The sequence below is a fragment of the Chiloscyllium plagiosum genome, chromosome 15 (assembly GCF_004010195.1).
Source record: "Chiloscyllium plagiosum isolate BGI_BamShark_2017 chromosome 15, ASM401019v2, whole genome shotgun sequence".
NCBI classification, from domain to species: domain Eukaryota; kingdom Metazoa; phylum Chordata; class Chondrichthyes; order Orectolobiformes; family Hemiscylliidae; genus Chiloscyllium; species Chiloscyllium plagiosum.
This window is the reverse complement of record NC_057724.1, coordinates 61415565-61440189: the sequence shown is the minus strand read 5'-3', so window position 1 is coordinate 61440189 and position 24625 is coordinate 61415565. Positions and strand designations below refer to the sequence as shown.

The following is a 24625-nucleotide window of genomic DNA, read 5'->3' as shown; positions in this document are numbered from 1 at the left end:
TCGATCAATGCATCGTCTCTCGTCTATCTGACTATTTCAACTGTTGTGTAGCTTTTGTGTAGAAACTAGTAGGTGTCTGCTTTTGGATTTCAGGTCAACCAGGATTGCCAGGAATGAAAGGAGATCGTGGGCTACCTGGTCCAATTGGAACTTTGGGACCGCCTGTAAGTGCTGGGGGAGGAGAAGATGTAGAATGGATCTTCATTGCCTATCATGGTAACACTAGATGTCCACTGGCTGACCTAATTGACAATATGGGCTCCAGGCTAGAGACCTATAGTCAAAGATCAATAAAGAGTGTTATGGCCTCTAAAAATAAAAGGATTTGCACCTTTGTGCATTACTTATGTTCCCCTTCTCCCTTGCTTTCTTTGAATTTGATCTTGGATGCATGTTTTAAATTTCCTCAATTCAGTCATATACATTTTGAAAATCTAAGGCTTTGGTTAATAATCCTCTGGCCATTAAAGAGCATTTTCAGTTCTTAATGGAAGTATCTTACTTCACAGCCAGTCTTTCTGTCTTTCCCATTTCTAGGGTTTGCCAGGCCCTCCTGGTTTTCCAGGAGCCCGTGGCCCAAAAGGTGACCGTGGAGACGGCTTTGGCTTTCCAGGCCCAAAAGGTGATCGAGGGAATCCTGGTTTCCCAGGATCCCCAGGACTTCCAGGATTAGATGGCACCCCAGGAAGAAACGGCCTGCCAGGTTCACCTGGTCCTAAAGGTGTACCTGTGAGTAATTATTCTGCTACTTCAGTACAGATTTCTTAAAGAAAGTGACTAACAATGATCTGCTATGTCAGGGGAGGATAATTGAGTATCTTTGACTGTTCTCCTACATGGTGGATATATATAAAGGTCTTGGTCAAGATCCATTAGAGAGCTGCAAAAATGATTCCCGGCTTATAGAAATTTAACTATTCAAAGAGATTTAGCGATTTTGGGCTATTTAGTTTACAAAAACATGAACTTACAGCCAACCTGGTAGAGGTGTAGAAAACTGCTAAAGGGCTTGATGCTATCCATTTTGGTAGATTATTCCAGGTTAATACTATTAGGGAAGGCATGAGTTTAAACAAGTTAAGAGTCGGAATATTTTGAATATTAAGCAGTTCTTTTCCCAAAGAGTAATGAGTCTCAGAAACATACCACAGTCTGGTGTCATGAGTTCAGTATGTCTTTGAAACAAAGCTGGAGCAGTTCTTGCATAATCCATGTCATCTCATGGAAAAAGTGGGAAAGCGAGTAGTGTAGATGACACAAAGGGTAGCGACTCATCAGGGGCCGAATGACATGGGTGATTTGTGGCAGAATAGTGTGATTAGTCCAATGAGGCTTATCTCAAAAAACATCACACCATCTTTTATGTATTTGCCAGCAATAAGGTGAGTTCCTCACGAGGTAGTGGTGAGTTGCCAACTAAGCGGCATTACAGCTTGCCTTATTAATGCCATAACTTGTCTCATTAATGTTTAGCTACTCAATGTGCCAAAGAAACCAGAGACTGAGAATTCTCCAGTTGGAAGTTAGAGTGGGTACTTGGCAATCAGCTTACTACTTGCTTCAAAGACTATGTTAGACACTGTACACCATGCTCCATCATAGATACCAGCCACAAGTACCCCGTGTTAACCAACATTGGCTTCCGACATGTGCCAGCCTCTAACAGCCTATATGGCACATTTCTGATCCACTTGCAGGCCACTTCTGCACTGCAAAGCGACATCTTGGGCAGTACCAGCAACTATCCTTGTAATATTGCAGGAAGGGTGCTGTGCTTAGGACATGCACCCAGTTCATGGGTTGGGCCACCTCCTGGCTGTTGGCATACGGTCACACATTCACTCTGAGCCTACCCGAATGCTCACAGCATCCCTGTATTGCATTGTTTTGTCTTGACTTTTTATGTTTCTCCCCATCAGCCAGATGCATAGGACTGCTGTATTGCCATGCATTATGATACAAACCAAGCCGGCAAGCGTGTCATAGTTGTCAGAGTCATCAGTCAAGTCAATAGAAATAGTCTTCGGCAAGTAGGTTCCCAAATAAGTCAAGGGCAGCCTCTGATAACAGTCCTGGGGTTCACTCAGTCAGTCAGAGACATGGAGATGTACAGCACAGAAACTGACCCTTCAGTCCAATTCATCCATGACAACCAGGTATCCCAACCCAATCTAGTCCCACCTGCCAGCACTTGGCCCATATCCCTGTAAAGCCTTCCTATTCATATGCCCATCCAGATGCATTTTAACTGTTGCAATTGTACCAATGTCTACCACTTCAGCTGGCAGCTCATTCCATACATTCAACACTCGCGGTGTGAAAAAGTTTCCCTTAGGTCCCTTTTATATCTTTCCCCTCTCACCCTAGTTCTGGACTCCCCCACCCCAGGAAAAAGACTTTGTTTATTTATCCTATCTATGCCCCTCATGATTTTTTAAACCTCTATAAAATCATGAGGGACATGGACAGGGTCAGCCGTTTGAGGTGGTCAGATTCAGGATACAGTTCTGATAACAGACGAGGAGCTATATGCCCTGCAGCCTATCACCTGACTTGACTCTGTCTTCCCTGATGGAGGGGGGGGCAGAGAAGGGAGGGGGATGGTGTCAATTTCCATCTGGAATAAGAGAGAGGGTGGTACCATAGCAGATGAAAGTGGATGGCACAGATGTTAATTTTAGGAATTTGCCCTGAGAGAGTGAGTAGGGAGCACAGAGGACCTACAGGGTTAGTGTTATCAGGGTTGAGATAGATGACAGCAGTTGTGGAAAGATATTTCAGACAGTAGTGAGTATGATAGAGCATGAGCCTGAAGAGGAGATGAGTGCGGTAGCAGAGATCGAGTGGGTGACAGGTATCAGAGAGGAGATGGTGGCACTCATTCTGGTGGCATTAGGAAGGTTGTTGACCTTCTTCCTAGGTTGCTGGACATTCCGCCAATTGGCTGACACAGTGACACGGTGGCTTAGTGGTTAGCACTGCTGCCTCACGGCGCCAGAGACTCAGGTTCAATTCCAGCCTCAGGCGACTGTCTGTGTGGAGCTTGCACATTCTCATTGTGTCTGCGTGGGTTTCCTTCGGGTGCTCTGGTTTCCTCCCACAATCCAAAGATGTGCAGGTTAGGTAAATTAGCCATGCTAAATTGCCCATGTGTTCAGAGATGCATAGGTTAGGTGCACTAGTCAGGGGTCAATGTAGGGTAATGAATTTGGGTGGGGTAATCTTCGGAGGGTTGGTATGGACTTGTTGGGCCGAAGGGCCTGTTTCCACACTGTTGGGATTCTAAGAAAAGTATTGGAGGAGAAAGTGAGGTCTGCAGATGTTGGAGATCAAAGTTGAAACTTTATTGCTGGAACAGCACAGCAGGTCAGGCAGCATCCAGGGAACAGGAGATTCGACGTTTCGGGCACAGGCCCTTCTTCAGGAATGAAGAAGGGCCTGTGCCCGAAACGTCGAATCTCCTGTTCCCTGGATGCTGCCTGACCTGCTGTGCTGTTCCAGCAATAAAATTTCAACTAAGAAAAGTGTTGACCTAGGAGGCAATTTGGGGTGACCTTAGCATGCTCTGATGTAATCTGCTGCTCCTTGGGAAATAGGAAATCCCACCTGTACACCACCTCATCCAGTAGGGCCCTGCCCACAAAGTGGGGTGATGAACTCTTCCTGTCTGGAGTAACTGTCAGGAATCCTGCAGGGAAGCTCTGGACTCACGGAGGTGTGCAACAGCCTTTTAAAGATAACACTAGTGCCAGAGGTGCTGTTCAATTCTAGAACAATGGGGCAGAAGTGAGTTGTTCCAAGAATGGTGTGCATTAGGATGGGGCTTGAATTGGATGAAAAGGATGCCATAGGTGCAGGGTAGGTAACTAATGGGATATATTTTATAAGAAAAGGTGGTAAAACTTGGCCTCACAACAAGAAACACTTCAAAAAACCCAACACAACTTGCATGTCGCCATAAAAACGTAATATTCAGCCCATCAAGTCTATAGGGGAATACAGACAGATTAAATGAGGGGACAAAGACATTGCAAGTGGAATATAATGTGGAAAACTATGAGGGTGTGCACTTTGGCAAGAAAAATTAAAGAACTGAATGTTATTTGAATGGAAAAAGACTGTAGAAAGCTACAGCATAGAAGGATTTGGAGGTCTCCATTGTATGAATCACAAAAAGCTAACATCAGTGTTCATCAGGTAATAGGGAAGTCAAATGGACTGTTGATCTTTGTTCTGGAAGGAAGGGAGTAGAAAAATAAGGAGGTTCTGCTAAAACTATACAGTGCAGTGGTCAGACTGCATTATAATACTGTGAACAGTTATGAGCCCCCTATTTAAGGAAATATATACAGGCATTGGAGGCAGTTCGGAGAAGTTTCACTTGATTGATCCAGGCAAGGAGGGATTGTCATATGAGGTTGGGTATGCTGGGCCTGTAACCAATGGATTTTAGAGAATGAGAGGCACCCTTATTAAAAAATAGAATACTCATCAATTACTTGACAGGGTAGATGTGGAAAGGTTGTTTCCCTTAGCAAGAGAGTCGAGGTCATAGGGCATAAACATAGAGTAAGGGGTCACCCATTGAAGTCAGAGATGAGATGAAATTTCTTGTCTCAGAAGTTAGTGAATTGATGGAATTCTTTACCACAGAGATCCTTTGAGGTTGGTTTAAGTTCAAGGCTGTGATTGACAGATTTTTAATTAGTAGGAGAATCAAGGGTTATGAGGTCAAGGCAGCAAAATCATGTTGGGGATGATCTCATCAGCCATGTTTTCAATGAATATAAAAGCAGATATGATTGGACAAAAAGCTTACTTCTTCTGCTCCAATGTCTTATGGTCTTAGTTTTGATGAACAGAGGTTTTCTTTTTACTTTATTGCCCATTGGGCATTTCCCTTTTTGCCATATTCCAGGTGAGTACAGGCTACAGAAGTGAAGTGTGCAGCGGAGGTTTAAGAGGTAAAGATGTATCTCTTCATGGTGCACGAGCCACTGTGATATGGATAGGCTTGGTGGGTCAGTTTGTGTTTTCCTGACCATCAATTTCCTGTGGTTGTGCTGGCTCAAACATTTGCTCCTCGAAAACTGCCTGCGGATTTGGATTTTCAGCACACTATTGCCATCAAGGCATGTTTCCAAAACTCTTTTCTTCTTCACACATGGGATATGGGGATTGATGGCATCGTTAAGGAGGGAATTCCAGGAATTTGACCCAGCGACACTGAAGGATCAACAATATATTTTCAAGTCAGAATGGTGAATGGCCTGAACAGGAACTCACATGTGATGTTCCCATGTATCTGCTGCCCTTGTCCTTCCAGCTGGAAGAGTTTGTGGGATTGGGAGGTATTGTTGCAGGATCTCTGGTGAATTTCTGTAGTCTGTCTCATAGTTGGTGCGCATCGCCGCTACTGAAATGCTACTGAAAAGACAGCTATCTGGAGCTGGATGGCAGACTACTCTTACTATATCTAGAGACTTTCAAAGCTCTGTTCAACATCAGTAGAGGGTAAGAGAAACATTAATTGAGGGAAATAATCAACATACACTTGAAGGGTTTTGAGTTAAGTATCTTAGAAACTCTACAGTGTGGAAACAGGCCCTTCAGCCCAATAAGACCACACCGACCCTCTGAGGAGTATCCCACCCAAACCCATTCCCCTGCTCTACTACTTTGCATTCACTTCTGACTAATGCACCTAACCTACAATCCCTGAACACTATAGGCAATTTAGCATGGCCTGCGCATCTTTGGACTGTGTGAGGAAACCAGAGCACCCAGAGGAAACCCAAGCAGACAAGGGGGGAATGTGCAAACTCCACACAGACAGTTGCCCGAGGCGGGAATCGAACCCAGGACCCTAGCGCTGTGAGGCAGCACTGAGCCACCGTGCTGCCCAAAATAGAGATAATCAGCATGCTTTTGTAATAAAGTGGATAATCCTTAATTTTAATCATTACTTGAAAGCTTTTGTGATTTGTATTGCAAATAAATGGATGTTCAGATTTTTGTTTTTGTGGAATGTGCTGACTGTGGAAGGTGGAATCTTCTACCTCCCCTCGGTATTAATAAGTACATGGAACTTTTTTAGGGTGGCTTGGCCTTCAAAGGAGCAATCGGACTCCCTGGAGATCCAGGCCCAATTGGATTTCCAGGAGAGAGAGGTCCCCCAGGCCCACCAGGATTTGGTCCACCAGGCTATCCAGGGGAGAAAGGTGCTCAGGGAGTATCAGGTCGCCCTGGAGCCCCTGGAGCTCCAGGTAAGTCAACAATATCTAATTAACTTCATTCTGCTATGTTAGACACATTCTCAATTACAAGATTAGGAAAATGAGCTCATAACTTAGAAATAGCTTGTGAGAAATCCATGATTATTTCCTTCTCAAGGTAGGTGCTTTAATAAAATGCTGCATTTACTAACATAAGAAAAAAGCAGTTTGAGAGGAATGGTTGTGTTAAATGGTTGTGATCTGTTAGCCTTCAGTTTGTCTCCCTGTGCCAAGTTGAGAAACTTATTAAAGGCAGTCAATTGTCCAACATCCTCTAGATGGGTGTTATATTGGGCACACAGCTCCTTCAGGCACAGGCCGTTATGAAGACATTCTTGTCCCTGACAGGATAGAGCCTGTACTTGCGAAAGGAACAAGATATTCTTGCTACAAGGTGATCTCAGAGGGAAAAGGAGGCTGTGATAAAGGTCTCACCATTCCCAGCTGCCCCTTGATATTTAGTCAACTGAATGGGAAGGTGGACAAAGGGAGGGAATTATTCAGGATTTACAAGCTTTAACTCAACATTTTATCAGCTTAAAGAAGGAATTGTTCCAGCACACAACAGGACCAATGAATGCTACACATGTGATCTCGTCACCATTAAAACTTGACACCAGCCTTGGGTGTTATGTCTGCTGTCTATTCTGATTGTGCTGTACTCAAACTATCACTTATTAATAAAACATTTTAAACCTTTGAATTAAACCAACTGTAACTCCTTAACTCTCTTTTGAGCAAAATCATGCAGTATTCAAATATTGATGCACCCCTTTCTCTGACTAATGTAACCAGTGTGTGTTGGGATCCAACTTATTTGGTATTGTTAGCCAAATTCATGAAATCATTATACAATAGCTTAAGACTACAATATATAGGAGCAGAATTAGGCCATTTAACCCATCCAGTCTGTTCCACCATCGGATCACAGCTGATATGTTTCTCAACCCCCATCTCCTGCCTTCTCCCTGTAACCTTTGACCCTCTTACAAATCAAGAACCGATCTATCTCTGTCTGAAGTATATAGAATGACTTGGCCTCCACAGCCCTCTGCAACAATGAGTTCCACAGATTCATTACCCTCTGGAAGGAGGCCATTTAATCCATCAAGTTTGCAGCAGTCCCGTATTCTTACCCTATATCTTTGAAATGTTTTCTCTTTCAATTAATTTTTCCAAATGCCTTTTTGAATCAAAATCCACCATGTTATCAGACATTGACTTCAAACACAAATCACTTACTGCATGATTGCTCATGTTTTTATTTTTGCCAAGCATCTTTAATTTGTTCCAACTTTCTAAAAACTTCACCTGAGATCACAGAGCTCATGTTGAGATAATTTGGACTATCATGACTATCATGATAGAGTAGTTAGCTCCATACTCCATTTTTGCCCAGACTCTGTAACTCCCTTATTGTCAAGTACCAATCAAAATTCCTTATTAAATTATGCATGGTGACAGTGTCCACCACCTTTTCAGCGATCATGAGTTGTTAGTGCTTTTTAGCCCATGCAGAGTTGTCTAATGTTCTATCGCACTTGGTGTTTGTGGGAACCATCATTAATCCTTTGCCATTCTGTCCAGGTGCTAAAGGTGATTCTGGTCAAACAGTCTCTGAGCCTGGTCCAAGAGGTCCACCAGGGATACCAGGTGAACCTGGATTGGCAGGTCGCCCAGGTAAGATGCTTCAGCTGTCTGTACAACATGAAGAACTTTGTCCCTACTTGTGCATACTTTGCCAGGACAAATTAACTAGGGGGGGGAATTATGCTAGTTAAAAATGTTTCTGATTGGAGACAGAGTGAAGTTGATACAGCAAATGGAAATCTGTGCTGTAAAATGAATAATGGGTGTCGCTAAAGAGGGGGAGGTAAACCTTGTCAAGCATTTGGAAGCTAAATATCTTGAACAGTTTGTCAAGCAGGCAACCTCTCCAGCAAGTAAGAACAGCTGCCTTTACTGCCATTGAAGAAGCCTTGCTGACATGGTCCATGGCAGCTTGAGCAGAGAATGTTCTCACCTCCTGTACAATACTGCAGGGAAGGGATTCGGACCACAAGATGTTTACCTCAGCAATGAGTGGTTGGGCCAATTCAGGAGAAGGCATGGCAACATCTTCTGCACAGGATGCAGTGCACAAGGGACAGTTACAATGGCAATGACAGATGATTGGCTGCAAAATGGTCTTGCCTGTGTCCTGACAGTAACGCACCAAAAAACATTTCTAATGCTGATGGAACCAAACTGTTTTACTGCGCTGAAAATTACCAAAGGTCACCTCAGTGGGTTTCATGGAGAGTTTCCCTCTATGTTATCAGTTATCTCTGCTGCTAATTTCAATAATCACACCTCGATGATGCTGCTCCTGTACTAACTCACACCCAACAACAACAATCTAGATTAGTGTGGTGCTGGAAAAGCACAGCAGGTCAGGCAGCATCCGAGGAGCGAGAAAATTGACATTTCGGGCAAAAGCCCTTCATCAGGAATGAAGACAGGGAGCCTCCAGCCTTTTGCCCAATGATAACAGACCTACTCACCACTTCTGAGACTTCTGTCCATGTTTAAAGGCTAACTGTGCATCACATCTGTTGATAGTTTGCTGAAGGCAAGGATATGCTATTGTCAATGCTGCACAATTCTAAGGTTGTAGCTGAGGAAGTGAAGTTGGCATCCCATTTCACCAGCAGGGTCCTGGTAGTCGTGGTGGATGGGCTGATGGATAGGAGGGCCATCCTCGTTCCTCAGGATAACAGATGGGACAATGGCACCAGACCCTGCCAGCCTGATCTGAAGTTGCCGCCCTGGTCTGTGAGGTGCGCACTGCCCAGGGAATGCCCAGCAATGTGGGAAAAAGGTGAATAACTAGACATGCAGGACTGTCTGTGGCCCACGCTCTGGACTATAACGGGATAGAATGCCTGACTGTGAACACACCAAGCAGCTGACTGACTGTGTTGAAGTCCCTGCCCTGATATCACATGATGCTCTTGAGCTACACCCTGTGCATCCAGATTGACAACAGATCCTTTGACTTAGCTGAGGTTCATTCGTTTTCTGACTTTTAGACATGCCCATGACTAGACAGAGTAAATGCAGATGGAATGTTCCCGATTAATAGGAATCACAGTTTAAGGCTATGTTGATGAAGTAGGTCTGGCCTGTGTCCAATGCCAATATCTGTACATGGGGAGCCCTCAGTCGCTACCCATGGAACATGTCCTGTGATGTTGAGACAGCTGGCAAAGGTGAAAGCTCAGAGCTGCCTGGGTACCCACTTTTATATTGAATCTATTTAGTTCCTCTCTGCTATGTGAGAGACTAGGAAGTTGCTGATAAATGAGACAAGAATAGGTAATAATGAGATGTTAATGGACCCCTTCCAACTCAATGGAGAAATACTCATCTTGCTGTTAACCATTGGTGGAAACGTTTTCCCAATGTTGACCACCTTATTTTTCCAGTCTTAACAACTGACTCAGAATTGCGCACTTGGTTCAAAGTCTGGGGAGGTACTACACACTATCTTTTGCAACATTGCTATTCAATATCTAAAGATGAAACATGTAATGATGAATAAAATGAAGCAAAGAATGTGCCGCCAACATGATGACACTGAAAAGCTTTGGCTTTTAGTGATAGGAAAATCTAAGAAGCTGTGTTGCAATGCCAGGACATTACCCACACAATACATGTCCTTAATGAAGCAGCTTTGGAAAATGTGGAAAATATGCTTACTTTATTGACAACATAGCGGACTGTATCACAGTCTTTCAGAGCTGAGCCGAAAAAGTTTACTGAGTTTTCCCGAGCTATGTCACAATATTTTACCCTGTCTTTTACTGTACAAGGCCAGATCATTGTAAGGTGTGAAAAAAATGGAAAAATGCAGACATTTTTCACAGATTGACTACATTACTGTGTTTTCATTTCAGTCCAACCAGGTTACTATCTCAAAATTATGCTTAACACAAATCTGTGGGTGAGCCCCTGCTTCTTGATCTATCACAACTGTATTGTCCAATCATAATGATCTCAGAACCCAGCAAATAGTTCATTGCAATATCTTTGCTATCAATGCTTATCTGGTTTTTGAGATTCCAAGATCTTTGAAGAGACTTGACTTCAATCATTGCCAAGTCTCTTATACTTTGAAGCATCCTATTTGAAGATTGAGGTGGAGTTGACAGAGTGATGCTGGAAAAACACAGCAGGTCAGGCAGCATCCGAGGAGCAGGCGAGGCGATGTTTCGGGCATTAGCCCTTCATCAGGAATGCAGATTGAGTTGTTAGAAGTATTGCTTGCTACAGTACACAATCATATGGCACACATATTTGTGTTAAGTATATTGGAAAGTACGTTTGGAAGTGTGTGCACCAGTATGTCCCTGATGAAGGACCTCCTCCACTTTCGCTGTTATGCTTCTCATGCTTAAAATGTTGATTAGACCCAAGCCACCTCAAAAGAATCACTTGATATTTTAAGGTTGCCAATCTTTCAGTAGTTGTCACCCTCTTCAAGAGAAATATGATAAAAGAGTTGACCATATTTGATAGCTTTAAATGCATAGTCAGTAGGAAAAATGGATTATATGATAGCAATTATGCCATAATGTTTGTAGCATAGTGAAAGGACTTGGTTGCACTGAGGAATGAGATTCTCTCTGTTAAAATTACTTATTTATTAATTCCCAATGGTGTGTTAATATATTCATTTGTTGGTAGCCATGCATAGTCCTTCAAATTGTGAAAGGGATGATGGAAAAATAATTTTAAAAGCTCTCCTGCCATTCATGTGCTTTCAATAATGTATTAAATATGTTTTCCTTTCTAAAGGTGACTCAGGCCAACCAGGGCAACCAGGTTTACCAGGACTCCAGGGACCAAAAGGGGATAGGGGAATGCCAGGCATTGGATTCCCTGGTCCAGCAGGTCCAAAAGGTAGGCATCTATCCACTGATAATAGATTTTGAAATTGTAATAGTGATAGAAAAACCTTGCATTCATGTAGCCCTTTACCACATCACTGAAGTGTAGAGTGCCTCTTTTCCTTTTAACCAATGACTCTGTTCCTGTCAAGGCTCCAGACACAGTCATCAGCTAACTGTTTATGGTTAGTCGAGATATTGACAAGGTCATTGTCAGGTGAGATCCTTGTTCTTTGGGATACTGCTGTTAGCATTAGCTGCTGGTACACACTCTAAAGGACACAGCTTTAGAGTTAGAACATAGAAGAATACAGCGCAGTACAGGCCCTTTGGCCCTCGATGTTGCGCCGATCCAAGCCCACCTAACCTATACTAACCCACTATCCTCCATATACCTATCCAATGCCCGCTTAAATGCCCATAAAGAGGGAGAGTCCACCACTGCTACTGGCAGGGCATTCCATGAACTTACGACTCGCTGAGTGAAGAACCTACCCCTAACTTCAGTCCTATATCTACCCCTCCTTAATTTAAAGCTATGCCCCCTTGTAATACCCGACTCAATACGCGGGAAAAGGTTCATACTGTCTACCCTATCTAACCCCCTAATCATCTTGTACACCTCAATCAAGTCACCCCTAAACCTTCTTTTCTCTAATGAAAACAGCCCCAAGTGTCTCAGTCTTTCCTCCTACGATCTTCCTTCCATACCAGGCAACATCCTGGTAAACCTCCTCTGCACCCGTTCCAGTGCCTCCACATCCTTCCTATAGTATGGTGACCAAAACTGCACACAATATTCCAGATGCGGCCGCACCAGAGTTTTATACAACTGCATCATGACCTCAGGACTCCGGAACTCAATTCCTCTACCAATAAAAGCCAGTACGCCATATGCCTTCCTCACCGCACTATTTACCTGGGTGGCAACTTTCAGAGATCTGTGTACATGGACACCAAGATCCCTCTGCTCATCCACACTACCAAGTATCCGACCATTAGCCCAGTACCCCATCTTTTTGTTATTCTTCCCAAAGTGAATCACCTCACACTTAGCTACATTGAATTCCATTTGCCACCTTTCTGCCCAGCTCTGCAGCTTCTCTATATCCTGCTGTAACCTGCCACATCCTTCCTCACTGTTAGCAAGATATACAAGCAGCACGTGAGGAAGAATTTTTATGCAGTGAGCGGTAATGATCTGCAACGGCTAAGTGAGTGGTAGAAACAAAGACAATGAATTATTTCTGAAGAAAATCAAATTGGCTGTAGTACAAAATAACCTTACAGGTCAGAACAAGGAAATGCGACAGATTGTATTGCTCTACTGAGAGATGGCACTGACTTGATGCACTTGAATAATCTCCTTTGCCACTGTAATGATTATATTAGGAATCATTTGGTGAATAACAAAGGTCTTTTCCCTAGGGTGGGGGAGTTCAAAGTTTAGTTCAGAGTGGTGCTGGAAAAGCACAGCAGGTCAGGCAGCATCCGAGGAGCAGGAAAATCGACATTTCGGGCAAAAGCCCTTCATCAGGATTGCCTACCTTGAAGAAGTTCTCCTCCTCTCTCCACAAGAATCTCAGTGAGTCTCTCTCTCACTGCAATCCCCAGGTCATCTCCTCTGCCCTGAAGGGTTTTTGCCCAAAACGTCGATTTTCCTGCTCCTCGGATGCTGCCTGACCTCCAGCACCACACTGATCTAAACTCTGGTTTCCAGTATCTGCAGTCCTCACTTTTGTCTGGGGGAGTTCAAAACCAGGGGGCATTTCTTAAGGTGAGAAGCGAAAGATTTAGAAAGGACATGAGGGGTAAGATTTTTACACAGTGGTCAGTGATTGAAATGCAGCATTGATGAATACAGACACATTTCTGAAGTCGAAAAGACATTTGGATAAGTTCTTGAATAGAAAAGGTTTGGAGGGATATGGCCAAACGCAGTCACAATAATTGTAGGTGTATCATCAGCTGGCTGTGAAGATTGCAAACTCAGTGTTATTAAGATTGTATGTGTGGAAAATTGGTTTTATTAATAGTGTTTATGCTCATAAAACTATTATAATGGTTTTACCCAAAGCTCTACAGATTATAATATTTTAAGTGCCTTTCTAGAGAGAGATGAATATTGGTTAGCACCAGCCCATTGCTGCTTGAAGAGGCTTCAGGGTCTTTGATAATTGAAGTTGAGAGTAAAGAGGACATGAAATTGTGAAATGCTAAAGTGACCTGACTAAAAATAACTGTAAAATTAAATCTGTTTCTCCCAATTTCCCTATTTTTCTGCAAGAAACTCTGTGAGCGACCTAGATTTTGCAGAGTCATTGAAAGAAAGAGCAGGCAGAACTTGATTCTGGGATTATCAGCTTCATTCCCTGAGCCCCTGAGTTTGACTGGATTGGGTGAAATGTGTTAGTAGTGAACCCACACTCTGCCCCAACATGGTCCATTAGGAACCATTACTGGCTCCGCCCCTACAATTTTCATAAAGTCAGTCCAACGTTTCCATGATATGTGGTTCATGAACCCGCGGAGGATTCATGAACCATAGTATGAATTCCGGAGTCTTTGAAAGATAAACTCAAAATATCTTACCGGCTTTGCTTATATATTCCCCATCCCATCTTCATGCCCCGCATGCTCCCTTCATCACCTCCCTGGTAATTCTGTGTCTCCCTGGTTCAGCTTTAAGCCCCCTCCACCACCCTCCATTTCTCCATAGGTAACACCTGACCATTTTGTTTAGACTGAAATACTTTCCAGATGGCCTCACCATTAATGCACGGCTGAACTCCAAGTCTCACAGATCCATTAACTAAGCAGGGGTCCTGTTCTGCCTCAAATAGAAAGTGCTGGTGAAGCTCAGGAGCATTTGTGGGAAGAATGCAGACTTAATGTTTCGACTCTGGTGATTCTTCATCAGAATTGTAAGCAGCTGGGAAAAGGTGATATTCTTTTCTGCCTACTGGGTGAATGACAATGAAAGTGGCGTGTTCGCGAAATTGAGGATATGGAGGAAACATGGAGAGTAGGTGGGTGTCATGAGTGGTGAAGCTCCAGAGAACTGAGGCAGGCAAATGAACCAGCTACCTTAAGAATCATGCATCATCAGCTGCCACCTCCCTGGCCCACCATGGCCATTTGGGCTCTTCTTCCAGAGTCAGTGGGTCCAACACAATCCCAATCTCTGGGGTTGAGGTTGAGTTCAATGCAACCATTTTAATCGAGACAGGTTCTGCCAAGTTAGAAAATTCCTGATACGAGCTACTTGTCTAATTAACAAAAATCCAACCTCCTAGCTCACCATTTTTGTCACGATCCAAAAACAACTTAGATGGTGTAAAGGCCTTATGGAATTTCATACCTGCTTGTTTTATATTTCTGCAGGTTTGCCAGGATTACCAGGTTCACCAGGTGCTCCAGGAGGTCCGGGAAGACCAGGTCGTGATGGGACTCCAGGTCAACCAGGAATCCCAGGATCAAAGGTATGTATTTACAATTGGGTCAACAATTGACTTTCAGAATGGTCCAGTCCCAGTGCTAGTGCAATGATTTCAAAATCTGTGCTTTCAGAATTGTAGAATCGCTTGGTACTCTATGCTTGCAGATGTAACCCACTACTTTATTCAGACATTTCTTGTTCGGGGATTTCCCAACTGTTTAAGCTAATTTTCATACATCATCCACAGCTGTTACTATAATTTGATTTCCAAGCAAATGGTTACATTTCCCAAAAGTGCCCTTGAAGTCATTGGAAAACATGTCACAATCATTTATTCCTTCACTGGGGAACTTTGCTGCATTATCTCTCAATCATGACTGAAGGTGAGGAACTAAAAGTAGTAAAGTTTTCTATCAAATATTAGATTCCTCGAACCTAGTCATGCAGCACATACCTTATTGGGGTCTTGTTTCATGCAGTGATTGATGACAGCAGGAATATACTTCAAAAGCAATACACCCTCCAAAGGCAGCACAGTGGCTCAGTGGTTAGCACTATTGCCTCACAACACCAGGGTCTCAGGTTTGATTCCAGCCTCGGGCAACTGTCTGTGTAGAGTTTGCACATTCTCTCTATGCCTGCGTGGGTTTCCTCCCATATTCCAAAGATGTGCAGGTCTGGTGAATTGGCTATGGTAAATTGCCAATAGTGTTAAGTGCGTTAGGGAGAGGGAAATGGGTCTGGGTAGGTTACTCTTTGGAGGGTTGGTGTGGACTAGTTGGGCCGAAGGGCCTGTTTCCACACTGTAGGAAATCTAATCAAGTCCTTCGATGCTCTGTGAGATCCTCAATGTGAGATTTAGGATTCCTTGATTCCCTTCTAAATTTTTCACTATTTAATTTGATCGTACCTTGTCTCAGCTCTCTTTAGATATTGAACAATCATTTCTGTATACTGTACCTGTAAAATTTGGATGAATAATGAATAAACATAGAAAAGTAACTCGTAAGAGCTACCTTATGACTCTTGCCATTTCCAAACAGGGAGATCCTGGCTTTGGGCTTCCTGGACCACCAGGTCCACCTGGTCCTCAAGGGATCAATGGGCTGCCAGGTCATAAAGGTGATCCAGGAACCCCTGGATTACCAGGCCAAGCAGGGCGACCAGGAATAGATGGCACAATTGGATCAAAAGGTACTGTACATGACATATCGTCTGAAAGAATCTCACAAACTGTCTTGGTAGTCTTTTATAGAGATACTATAAAGGCAACTCAGTGAGTGTCAGATGAGATCATCATGGTATTTTCTTGATGAGTTACAGCAGCATTGCTCACTAACTTCTTATTAGTCTGAATCAATCACAACTCTTGAGACTATTTCCATCTCCAATCCTGCAGAATGATGGAATGTAGAACCTTGCTCACTATTTCACACATGACTGTGTTTTTGATTTTAATTTACTAAGTTGTCCTTTCACTTTTCCTGTAAATTTGTGGCTGCCCAACACTCGTCTACCAACTGACATTGCAGGAAAAGGCCAGAGACCTACGTTGCCTTACACTCCAGCATATACCTTCCATGTCAGGTTACCATTGGCACAATCAGTTTGATACTTTGTAAACATTAATGGCCATCTCCCTTACACACGTTAGCAAACATAGTCCACTCAGTATGCAGATAGAATCTTAAGTGTAAATTAAGATGCGTCCTAGTAAGATACAAGGCTCTACAGTTTACTTATATGAATAGTTGTTACACAATGCCATGTAGTTTCGATCCCAGAATATGACATAGTGAGTATCTTTCACAACTGAGAGTGACTCATGTTAGTCTTCTCGTTCCCATTAAGTTTTGATTACCATCATAGCAATTGTATTGCTCAGTCTTTTCCTTTGGGTTGTACAGCAATCTGTACATTGCAACATGCCTGCCAAGCACCACCAACCTTTCCTTTAAGAAGTTGTGCAGTAGTCTTTAAAAAACTATGCAGTGCTTCAAGCAGACAATACAGAGCAAGCAAACAAAAATATTGGCACTACAGTGATCTAATTGTTGCCTATATTCAGTCATCCCTTTGCCAAAGGCTATTTGCATCCCTCTGTTTAACTGGGACACACTCTAGTGTGGCACTGAGGGGCTGTAGTTCCACCTACACTGCAAATGTTCTGAAACTGACTATTACTGACCCCGTTACCATTACCATGTAGACAGTGGTCTCCTTCACCTTACCTGACAATTGTGCCAGTCTGCCTACAGAAACTTGTTGTATCTGTCATGACTGGAGGGTGGTATTTCTATTTTTCTGCCTGGGGAGGAAAATCATAAGCAATCTGACAATTTTACCACCTGTATACGGCTGTCCAATTATACAGGTCTCTTCTCTCTATCCTGTGCTGACATCTGAACATTGAATGATAATAGTTAATCCCGACTTCCATCATTCAAATATGCAAATGACCTCTACTCTTGTTTTCTTTGTCTACATGCCAGTTGCCTGTATATGGCCTCAGAGAGGATTGGACCAGACAGAACCAGAGACAAATCAGGACTACCCATACCAAATCCATTAAGCTGAATCTTCCAGACAGGGAACTATGGAAAGGATAGACTGACGACTCATTGTAACTCACTTCCCTTTATACAAGCTATACCTGTTTTGCCTGTCTGAGTTTCAAAAGATGACACCTCAATCAGAAACCACCAGCTGCTTTTGTCTTTAGATGAGCCTTGGGCAAATGAAAATACTTCAAGGGTTGCGAGTCTGTGCTAGAGAGAACGTTGATTGTCAGAAAATCCAAGGTTGTTTTGTAACTCTTTTCTTCCCTTTCTCAGGTGATCCAGGTTTCACTGGCCCTCCAGGTCCTCCTGGTCCAGTCGGCTCCCCTGGATTAGGTGGGCGAGGTGTCCCGGGTCCACAAGGCCCACCTGGGCTTCCAGGTCAACCAGGTATGAATTCTGATAGGTACAAGTCATTCAACCCTCCCAGGTTGAAATGAAATCTCCCCTACTCTGAAGGTGTTACTTCAGTTAGCTAGTGCCAACCATGTAATTTTTATGTACGTGTGATCATCCTTATATTGGCACACGAAGCCAGTTCATTATCTACAAGGCACAAGTCAGGAATGTGATGGAATACAACTCCACTTGCGTTAATGAGCGCAGCTCCATCAATACTCAAGAAGCTCCACATCATCCAAAAAAGAGTAATCCACTTAATTGGACCCCACCAACTACCTTATAGATTCACTTCCTCCATTAAATTGCAGTAGCATATACCATATACAAGGTACTCTGCAATTACTCACCAAGGCTCCTTTGACAGCACCTTCCAAACTCATGACCTTTACCACTTAGAAAAACATGGGCAGCAGCCAAATGCACACATTACACTCTGCAAATTCTCCTCCTCCACATACGATCTTAAATTGGAACTACAGCCCTGTTCCTTCATTGTTGCTGGATCAAAATTCTAGAACACACTCCCTGACAGTGCTGTGGGTGTACCTAGGCCACATGGATGGAAGTAGTTCGATGAATGTTTCACCACTGTTAATCACCAGAAGCTAGAGTTTTGGTTAGCATTGGCCATTGGCTGTGTAATGGTGTGCAAGGGTCTTTTTTATGCTCACATGGAACATGAGAGTCATTCGCTGGTCCACATTCATTCCTCATCCCTAGCTTCCCCAAAGAAGGTTTTTGGTGAGTTGCCTTCTTGTACCACTGGTGTAGGTATACTGACAATTCTGTTAGGGAGAGAGTTCCACAATTTTAACCTGGCATCAGTGAAGGGACAGTGACATATTTCCAAGTCAGGATGGTGAGTGTTTTGGAGGGCAACCTGCAGGTGGTGGTATTCTCATATCTGCTGACCTTGTCGCTCCAAATTGTAGTAGTTTTGGGTTCTGAGGGTGCAGTCTAAGAAGCCTTGGAGAATTTCAGCAATGCATCTTATGAATATTTGGACCAACATAAAGCTGACTTTTAACTAGTTAATCCCACCAAACCCAAATCTAAGGCTAGTGTTCAGTGAGTTCTCTCAAGGAAATTCAGGACCTTAATGTATTTGCTTCATGATTTTCCAGTGGGACTAAATATCAAATTATGGTAATCCTAATCCCTACTTGTTGACAAAATCCTAAAATGCGTGAATATAGGAGCAGGCCATTTATCCTGTTGACACAGTATTCAATCTGATCGTGGCTGATGATCCAACTCAGTAGCCTGATCTCTCTTAACCTCATATCCTTTGATCCCTGGTGCTCCAAGTGCTGTATCCAACTCCTTCTTGACATGCTACATGCTACAATATTTTGGCCTCGACTGCTTTCTGTGGTAGTAAATTCCATTGGCTCACCACTCTGAAGAAATTTCTCCTCACCTTAGTCGTAAATGGTTTATTCAAGCCTGTGACGCCTGGTTCTGGAATCCTCTGCTATTAGGAACATCCTTCCTGCATCCACTTTGTCCAGTTCTGTAAGAATCTTATAGGTTATTAAAGAGATGCTCCCTGCTTATTTCTGAACCCCAGTGAATATGTCAGTGTTGCTATCCGAAAAACCTTCACTGCACTCCTGCTATAGTGAGAACATCCTCTTCACTTAAGGAGACCAAAACTAAACACAATATTCTAAGTAAACTCTCACCAAAGTTCCGTACAATTGCAGCAAGACACCTCTGGTCCTGTACTCAAATACTCTTGCTATAAAAGCCAGCATATTATTTGTCCTCTTCACTGCCAGTTCTGCCTGCAAGCTTATCTTCAGTGACTGGATGTACGAGGGCACCCAGATCATGCTGCACATTCCCCTCTCTTGATTTGCATTCATTCAAATAATAATCCATTTTCTTATTTTTGCTATCAATTGGACAAAATCATATTTATTCACATTATCCTGCATCTGCCCTGCATTTGCTCACTCACTCAGCTTTCCAGATCACACTGAAGCATCTCTGCATTTTCCTCACAGCTCACCTTCCCACCCAGCTTCGTATACCATCTGCAAATTCGAAGATATTGCATTTCATTCCCTCCTCTAAATCATTAATATAGTTTGGGTATAACTGGGGTCCTAGTTCTGATCCCTGCAGTATGCCACTTGTCACTGCCTACTGTTCAAAAAAGACCCATTTATTCCTACTCTTTCTTTCTTGTCTGCCAACCAGTCTTCAATGCATCTCAGTACACTCTGCCCAATCCTATGCACTTTAATTTTATATACTAATCCCTTACATAGAACTTCATCAAAAGCCTTCTGAAAGTCCAAATAAACCGCATCCACTTGCACCCTTTTATCAGTTCTCCTAGTTACATCCTCAAAATTCCAGTCGATGTGTCAAGCATAATTTCTGTTTTATAAATTCATGTTGCGGATGTCAAATCTTGCTACTGTTTTTAATGGTCTGCTATTAAATCTTTTATGAATCCAGCATTTGCCGCACTCCTGGTTTTCTCTCTAACTCCATTGTAAATGGAAGGATTACATTAGCTACTTTCAATTTGTAGGAACTGTTCCAGAGTAGAGACTACCACTAGTTCAAGAACAGCTGTTGCCTGCCATTATTAGGCTGATGAATCGATTCTCTAATTTCAATAAATATTAATCTTGTTAATATTAATTTTCCTTTGTGCACCTCCTTGGCAGTGTAACCTGTTTGCTTCACTCTCTATAAGTACCCAATGAACTGTATGTCCTTGCTTACTACAATCTGCCTGTCCTGCTCACAAAACAAAACTTACATACACATGACTACAATAAATCAAATCAAAAATCAATTTCTAAGGCTACTTCCTTAAGTTCTCTGGGATATGGATTATCAGGCCCTGAGGATTTGACAGCCTCCAATTCCATCAATTTCCCCAACACCATTTTCCTACTAATACTGATTTCCTTCAGTTCCACCCTCTCACTAAACCCTGTGTTCCCTAACATTTCTGGAATGTTGTTTGTGTACTCCTTTGTGAACATAGAACCAGAGTATGTATTTTGTATGTCTTTGTTCTCCATTACAAATTTCCTTGTTTCTGACTATAAGGAACCTACCAATATTTTTCACCAATATTTTTCTCTTCAGATAACTATAGAAATTTTTTCAGTCAGTGTTTATGTTCTTCACAAGCTTACTCTCATTTCCCTTTCTTAATCAATTCCTTTGTTCTCTTTTGCTGAATTCTAAACCACTCCCAATCCTCAGGTCCATTGTTTTTCTCACCAATTGTATGCCTCTTCCTTGGATGTAATACAATCTATAATTTCCCTTGTAAGTTGTGGTTTGACCATCTTTCCCATTTTATTTCTGTGTGAGATAATAATGAACAATTGTTGAAGTTCACCTATGTGCTCTTTGAATGTTTGCCATTACCTTTCCACCATCAACCCTTTAAGTAATATTCCCCAATTTATCATAGCCAACTTGTGCCTCGTGTCATGATAGTCACCTCTCTTTACATTGAAGACCCTTATCTCAGAATCAACTGCATTATTCTCCATCTTGATGAGGAATTCCATCACATGCTCATCCCCAAGGACCCTCAGACAATTAGATTGCCAATTAATTCCTTTCTCATTATATAACACCCAGTTTAGGATGACCTGTTCTCTCATTGGTTCCTCAACATATTGGGCCAGAAAAACATCCCATACACACTCCAGGAATTCTTCCTCCACGGTATTGTTACTAATTTGATTGACCGAATTTAAAAGCAACTTAAAATTACCCCTAATTACAGATGTTCCTTTATTACATGGGCCTCAATTTTCCCAAATGTCATTCCCAACATCACCCCTACAGTTTTGGGGTCTATATACAATCCACACTAATGTCCATAACAACAACTATATCATGCCTGTTTTCATCTTTTCGCACAGTTAATTCATCCACTCATTGCGAATGTTCTACACATTAAGGGACAAAGCCTTTAAGGCTTGTCTTTTTAACACTACTTTGTCCCATTCCTATTTTATTGTTACTGGCTCTGTTTCACCCTGGTCTTGATTTCTCTGCAGATCACTCTTCTTATTTCTCTTTTTGTCTTTTGCTTGTATCCTTGATTCCTCTTTCTCTGACTCCTTGACTTGGTTTCCATCCCTTACTATTTTCCTATAAAGCTTCCCTAAACACTCTAGTAAATACTTCCCCGAGTACCTCACACCTAGATGTGACCTATCCATTTTGTGCTGGTCCCACTTCCCCCACAACCAGTCTCAGGAATCTGAAACGCTCTTCCTTGCATGATCTATCCAGTAATACGTTTATGTCATATATCCTGTTATTTCTACTCTGACTAGAACGTGGCACTGATAGTAATCCTGAAATCACTACCTTTGAGGTCCAACATAGAGATGCCTGGCACAGAAATAGACTCTTGGGACCAACTTGTCCATGGCGACCAGATGTCCTAAATTAATCCCGTCCCATTTGCCAGCAGTTGGCCCATATCCCTCTAAATCCTTCCTATTCATATACCCATCCAGATGTCTTTTAAATGTTGTAATCGTACCAGCCTCCACCACCTCCTCTGGCAGCTCATTCCATACACGTACCACCCTCTATGTGAAAAAGTTGCCCTTCACATCTCTTTTAAATCTTTCCCCATTCACCTTAAACCTATGCCCTCTAAGTTTGGACTCCCCTACCCTGGGGAACACACCTTGACTATTCACCATATCCATGCACTTCATGATTTTATAAACTTCTGTAAGGTCATCCCTCAGCACCAGAGAAATTATCCCCAGCAATTTAACTTTTCAATTTGTTTCCTAAACTCTTCTGCTTTCAAGACTTCATCCTTTTTTTTAACCTGTGTCATTTGTACCAATGTGTACCACAACCATTGGCTGTTCACCCTCCCCCTCCAGAATATCTTGTAGTCGCTCTGAGACATCTTTGACCCTTGCAGCAGGGAGACCTGGAGTCTCATTCGTGGCAACAGAAATGCTTGTCTATTCCCCTTACAATTGAATTCCACATGACTATTGCATTCCCACACTTTTAACACCCCTCCTGTGCAGCAGAGCCGACTGTGGTGCAATAAATTTGTCTGGTGTGCTACCCCCGAGACACCATTTCCCTCAACAATATCCAAAGCATTATATCTGTTTTTACAGGGAGTAGCTTCAGGAGACTCCTGCACTGCCTGCCTAGTCCTCTTGCTCTGCATCGTGATCATCCATTCCCTTCTTTCCTGTGGAGTCTCCACATGTTATCCACGATACTGTCCATATTACAAATGCTCCACAGTGTAACCAGCCACTGCTGCAACTCCAAAACCAGGAGCTATAGCTGTGTTGGTTCTAGGCACTGGAAATGATCTCACCAAGAGCAAGGAGAGCACACCACAGCTTTGAGCTCTCCTCGAATGACTTACCTTTTTTAATTAAACCTCTTGGAAGATGCTTGATACTAAGTGAAATCACCTACTCTCGGGTCATTCTTCCCTGGTCCTTGCTATTATAGAATAAAGTACATTTTATCAACCACAAAAGAAACCTTACAAACTATAAGCTAAAAGAAAAGCAAAACGTATCTCTCCCCGACTGCACTGAATTCCCACTGTGCTCAAAATTCCCAGATCCACACACTCACTCTTACTGCATCTCACTCAGTATGTGCTCTCTCCCAAATGCTTGAGCATGAAGCTTACTGATCTCACACCTCCAACAGTCCCTTCCTTAACTTGAGCTAAGGTGACTCACGCTAATTAAGCTTTAATAGTAATCAACATCTATTGAGGCTCTTTTTCTGCTTCAGATGACTGACAGTTGATCAGCGACCTTATTAACCTTTTAACTGGACTACCGAACTTTAAAGAAAACCTGGGAAAAAATGAAAAAGTAACAGTTAACAGTTCAATTCCCGCTGCACTCCAAATTCCCTGATACATGCACTCACTCCGGCTGTGACTCACTCAGGGTGTGCTCTCTCCCAATGGCTCATGTGCGAAGCTTACTGATCATATGCTGCAAACAGCCCCTGAGGACAGTCAAAGAGGAATAATATGAAACTGCAACTGTGATTTTTGAAGGTGTCATGAACTTGGGAATCAGTCTGTCTTGTCCAGTGCTGTGTGCAAAATATGCTTTCTTCCCAAGCTGTCACGCAGTTTCTTCGATTTTGTAAAAAGAACAAGTTAGAGAAATAGGTTTGTTACTATTTTGTTTATGATATAATTTGCCATTATTGTGTTTTGCTAAGAATGGTGTTTTCCAGAGTTTGAGATGTTAAACTGCCGTAAGTTGATTGTGATAATGGAGCACTCATGTCCTGAGATGTTTGGCAAACTTTGATTGTGTGTATGGAGAGAGAACAGAATTTTCACTATCACAAAGCCATGTGTAGAATATAGCAATCTTGCTGCATGAGGTGGATGTGTATGATGTATTTGTAAACATCTACATGAACTTGAACTCATGAGTAAAGTTTGCCAGACATGAAAATCACCACCCTTTTAATCCTGGTACATAAATCATTGTCTTGTAGCTGTCATTTGCTTATCTGTGCGCATGGCTGAAATTATTATATCAGTTATGTCAGAATTAAATCCTTATTATCACATATAAATTGCATGGTAAAGATATCTACATATCAATCAGTTGTAGTTTACAGTTACGATCAGAGACTGTTTAAGAATGTGTCAAGAATCTAAGAGAATGTGCTGGATTGATGTGTTGATGCACAGCCACAGAATCTGAGTCAACAAACAGTAACAAACTATTGCACCTCGTACTAAGATTTTTAAAGAGCAGGTCCCTACTAAAGTTCTAAAAGCGATGTGCACTGCAAGATTAATGCATGTAACTACCAACAACAGTATAATTTTCTAATCAACCTGTTCAGATATTATTGAATACCTCTGGAGCAGTTGGGACTTGTATCTGGGTCACTATCACAAGAGCCTTCCCAACAACAGTGTACACTTGGATGCATGGCTTCAGCTGGACATCTAATATATTGCACTTGCTAACAGAAACCTTTTGCTTC

General features: G+C 42.5%; 1 protein-coding gene across 8 annotated transcripts in view; it reads left to right on the top strand.

The window, feature by feature from the left end:
- col4a5 (collagen, type IV, alpha 5 (Alport syndrome)) overlaps positions 1–24625 on the top strand; it is a 251079-nt gene that overhangs the window by 139141 nt on the left and 87313 nt on the right. For all 8 annotated transcript variants that reach the window (XM_043705032.1, XM_043705031.1, XM_043705036.1 and 5 more), the window contains 8 exons: positions 94–164; positions 538–729; positions 6098–6266; positions 7863–7955; positions 11115–11219; positions 14591–14688; positions 15689–15839; positions 17480–17593. In XM_043705032.1, coding sequence (XP_043560967.1) covers positions 94–164; positions 538–729; positions 6098–6266; positions 7863–7955; positions 11115–11219; positions 14591–14688; positions 15689–15839; positions 17480–17593 — 993 coding nt within the window. The remainder of the gene's footprint in view (positions 1–93; positions 165–537; positions 730–6097; positions 6267–7862; positions 7956–11114; positions 11220–14590; positions 14689–15688; positions 15840–17479; positions 17594–24625) is intronic.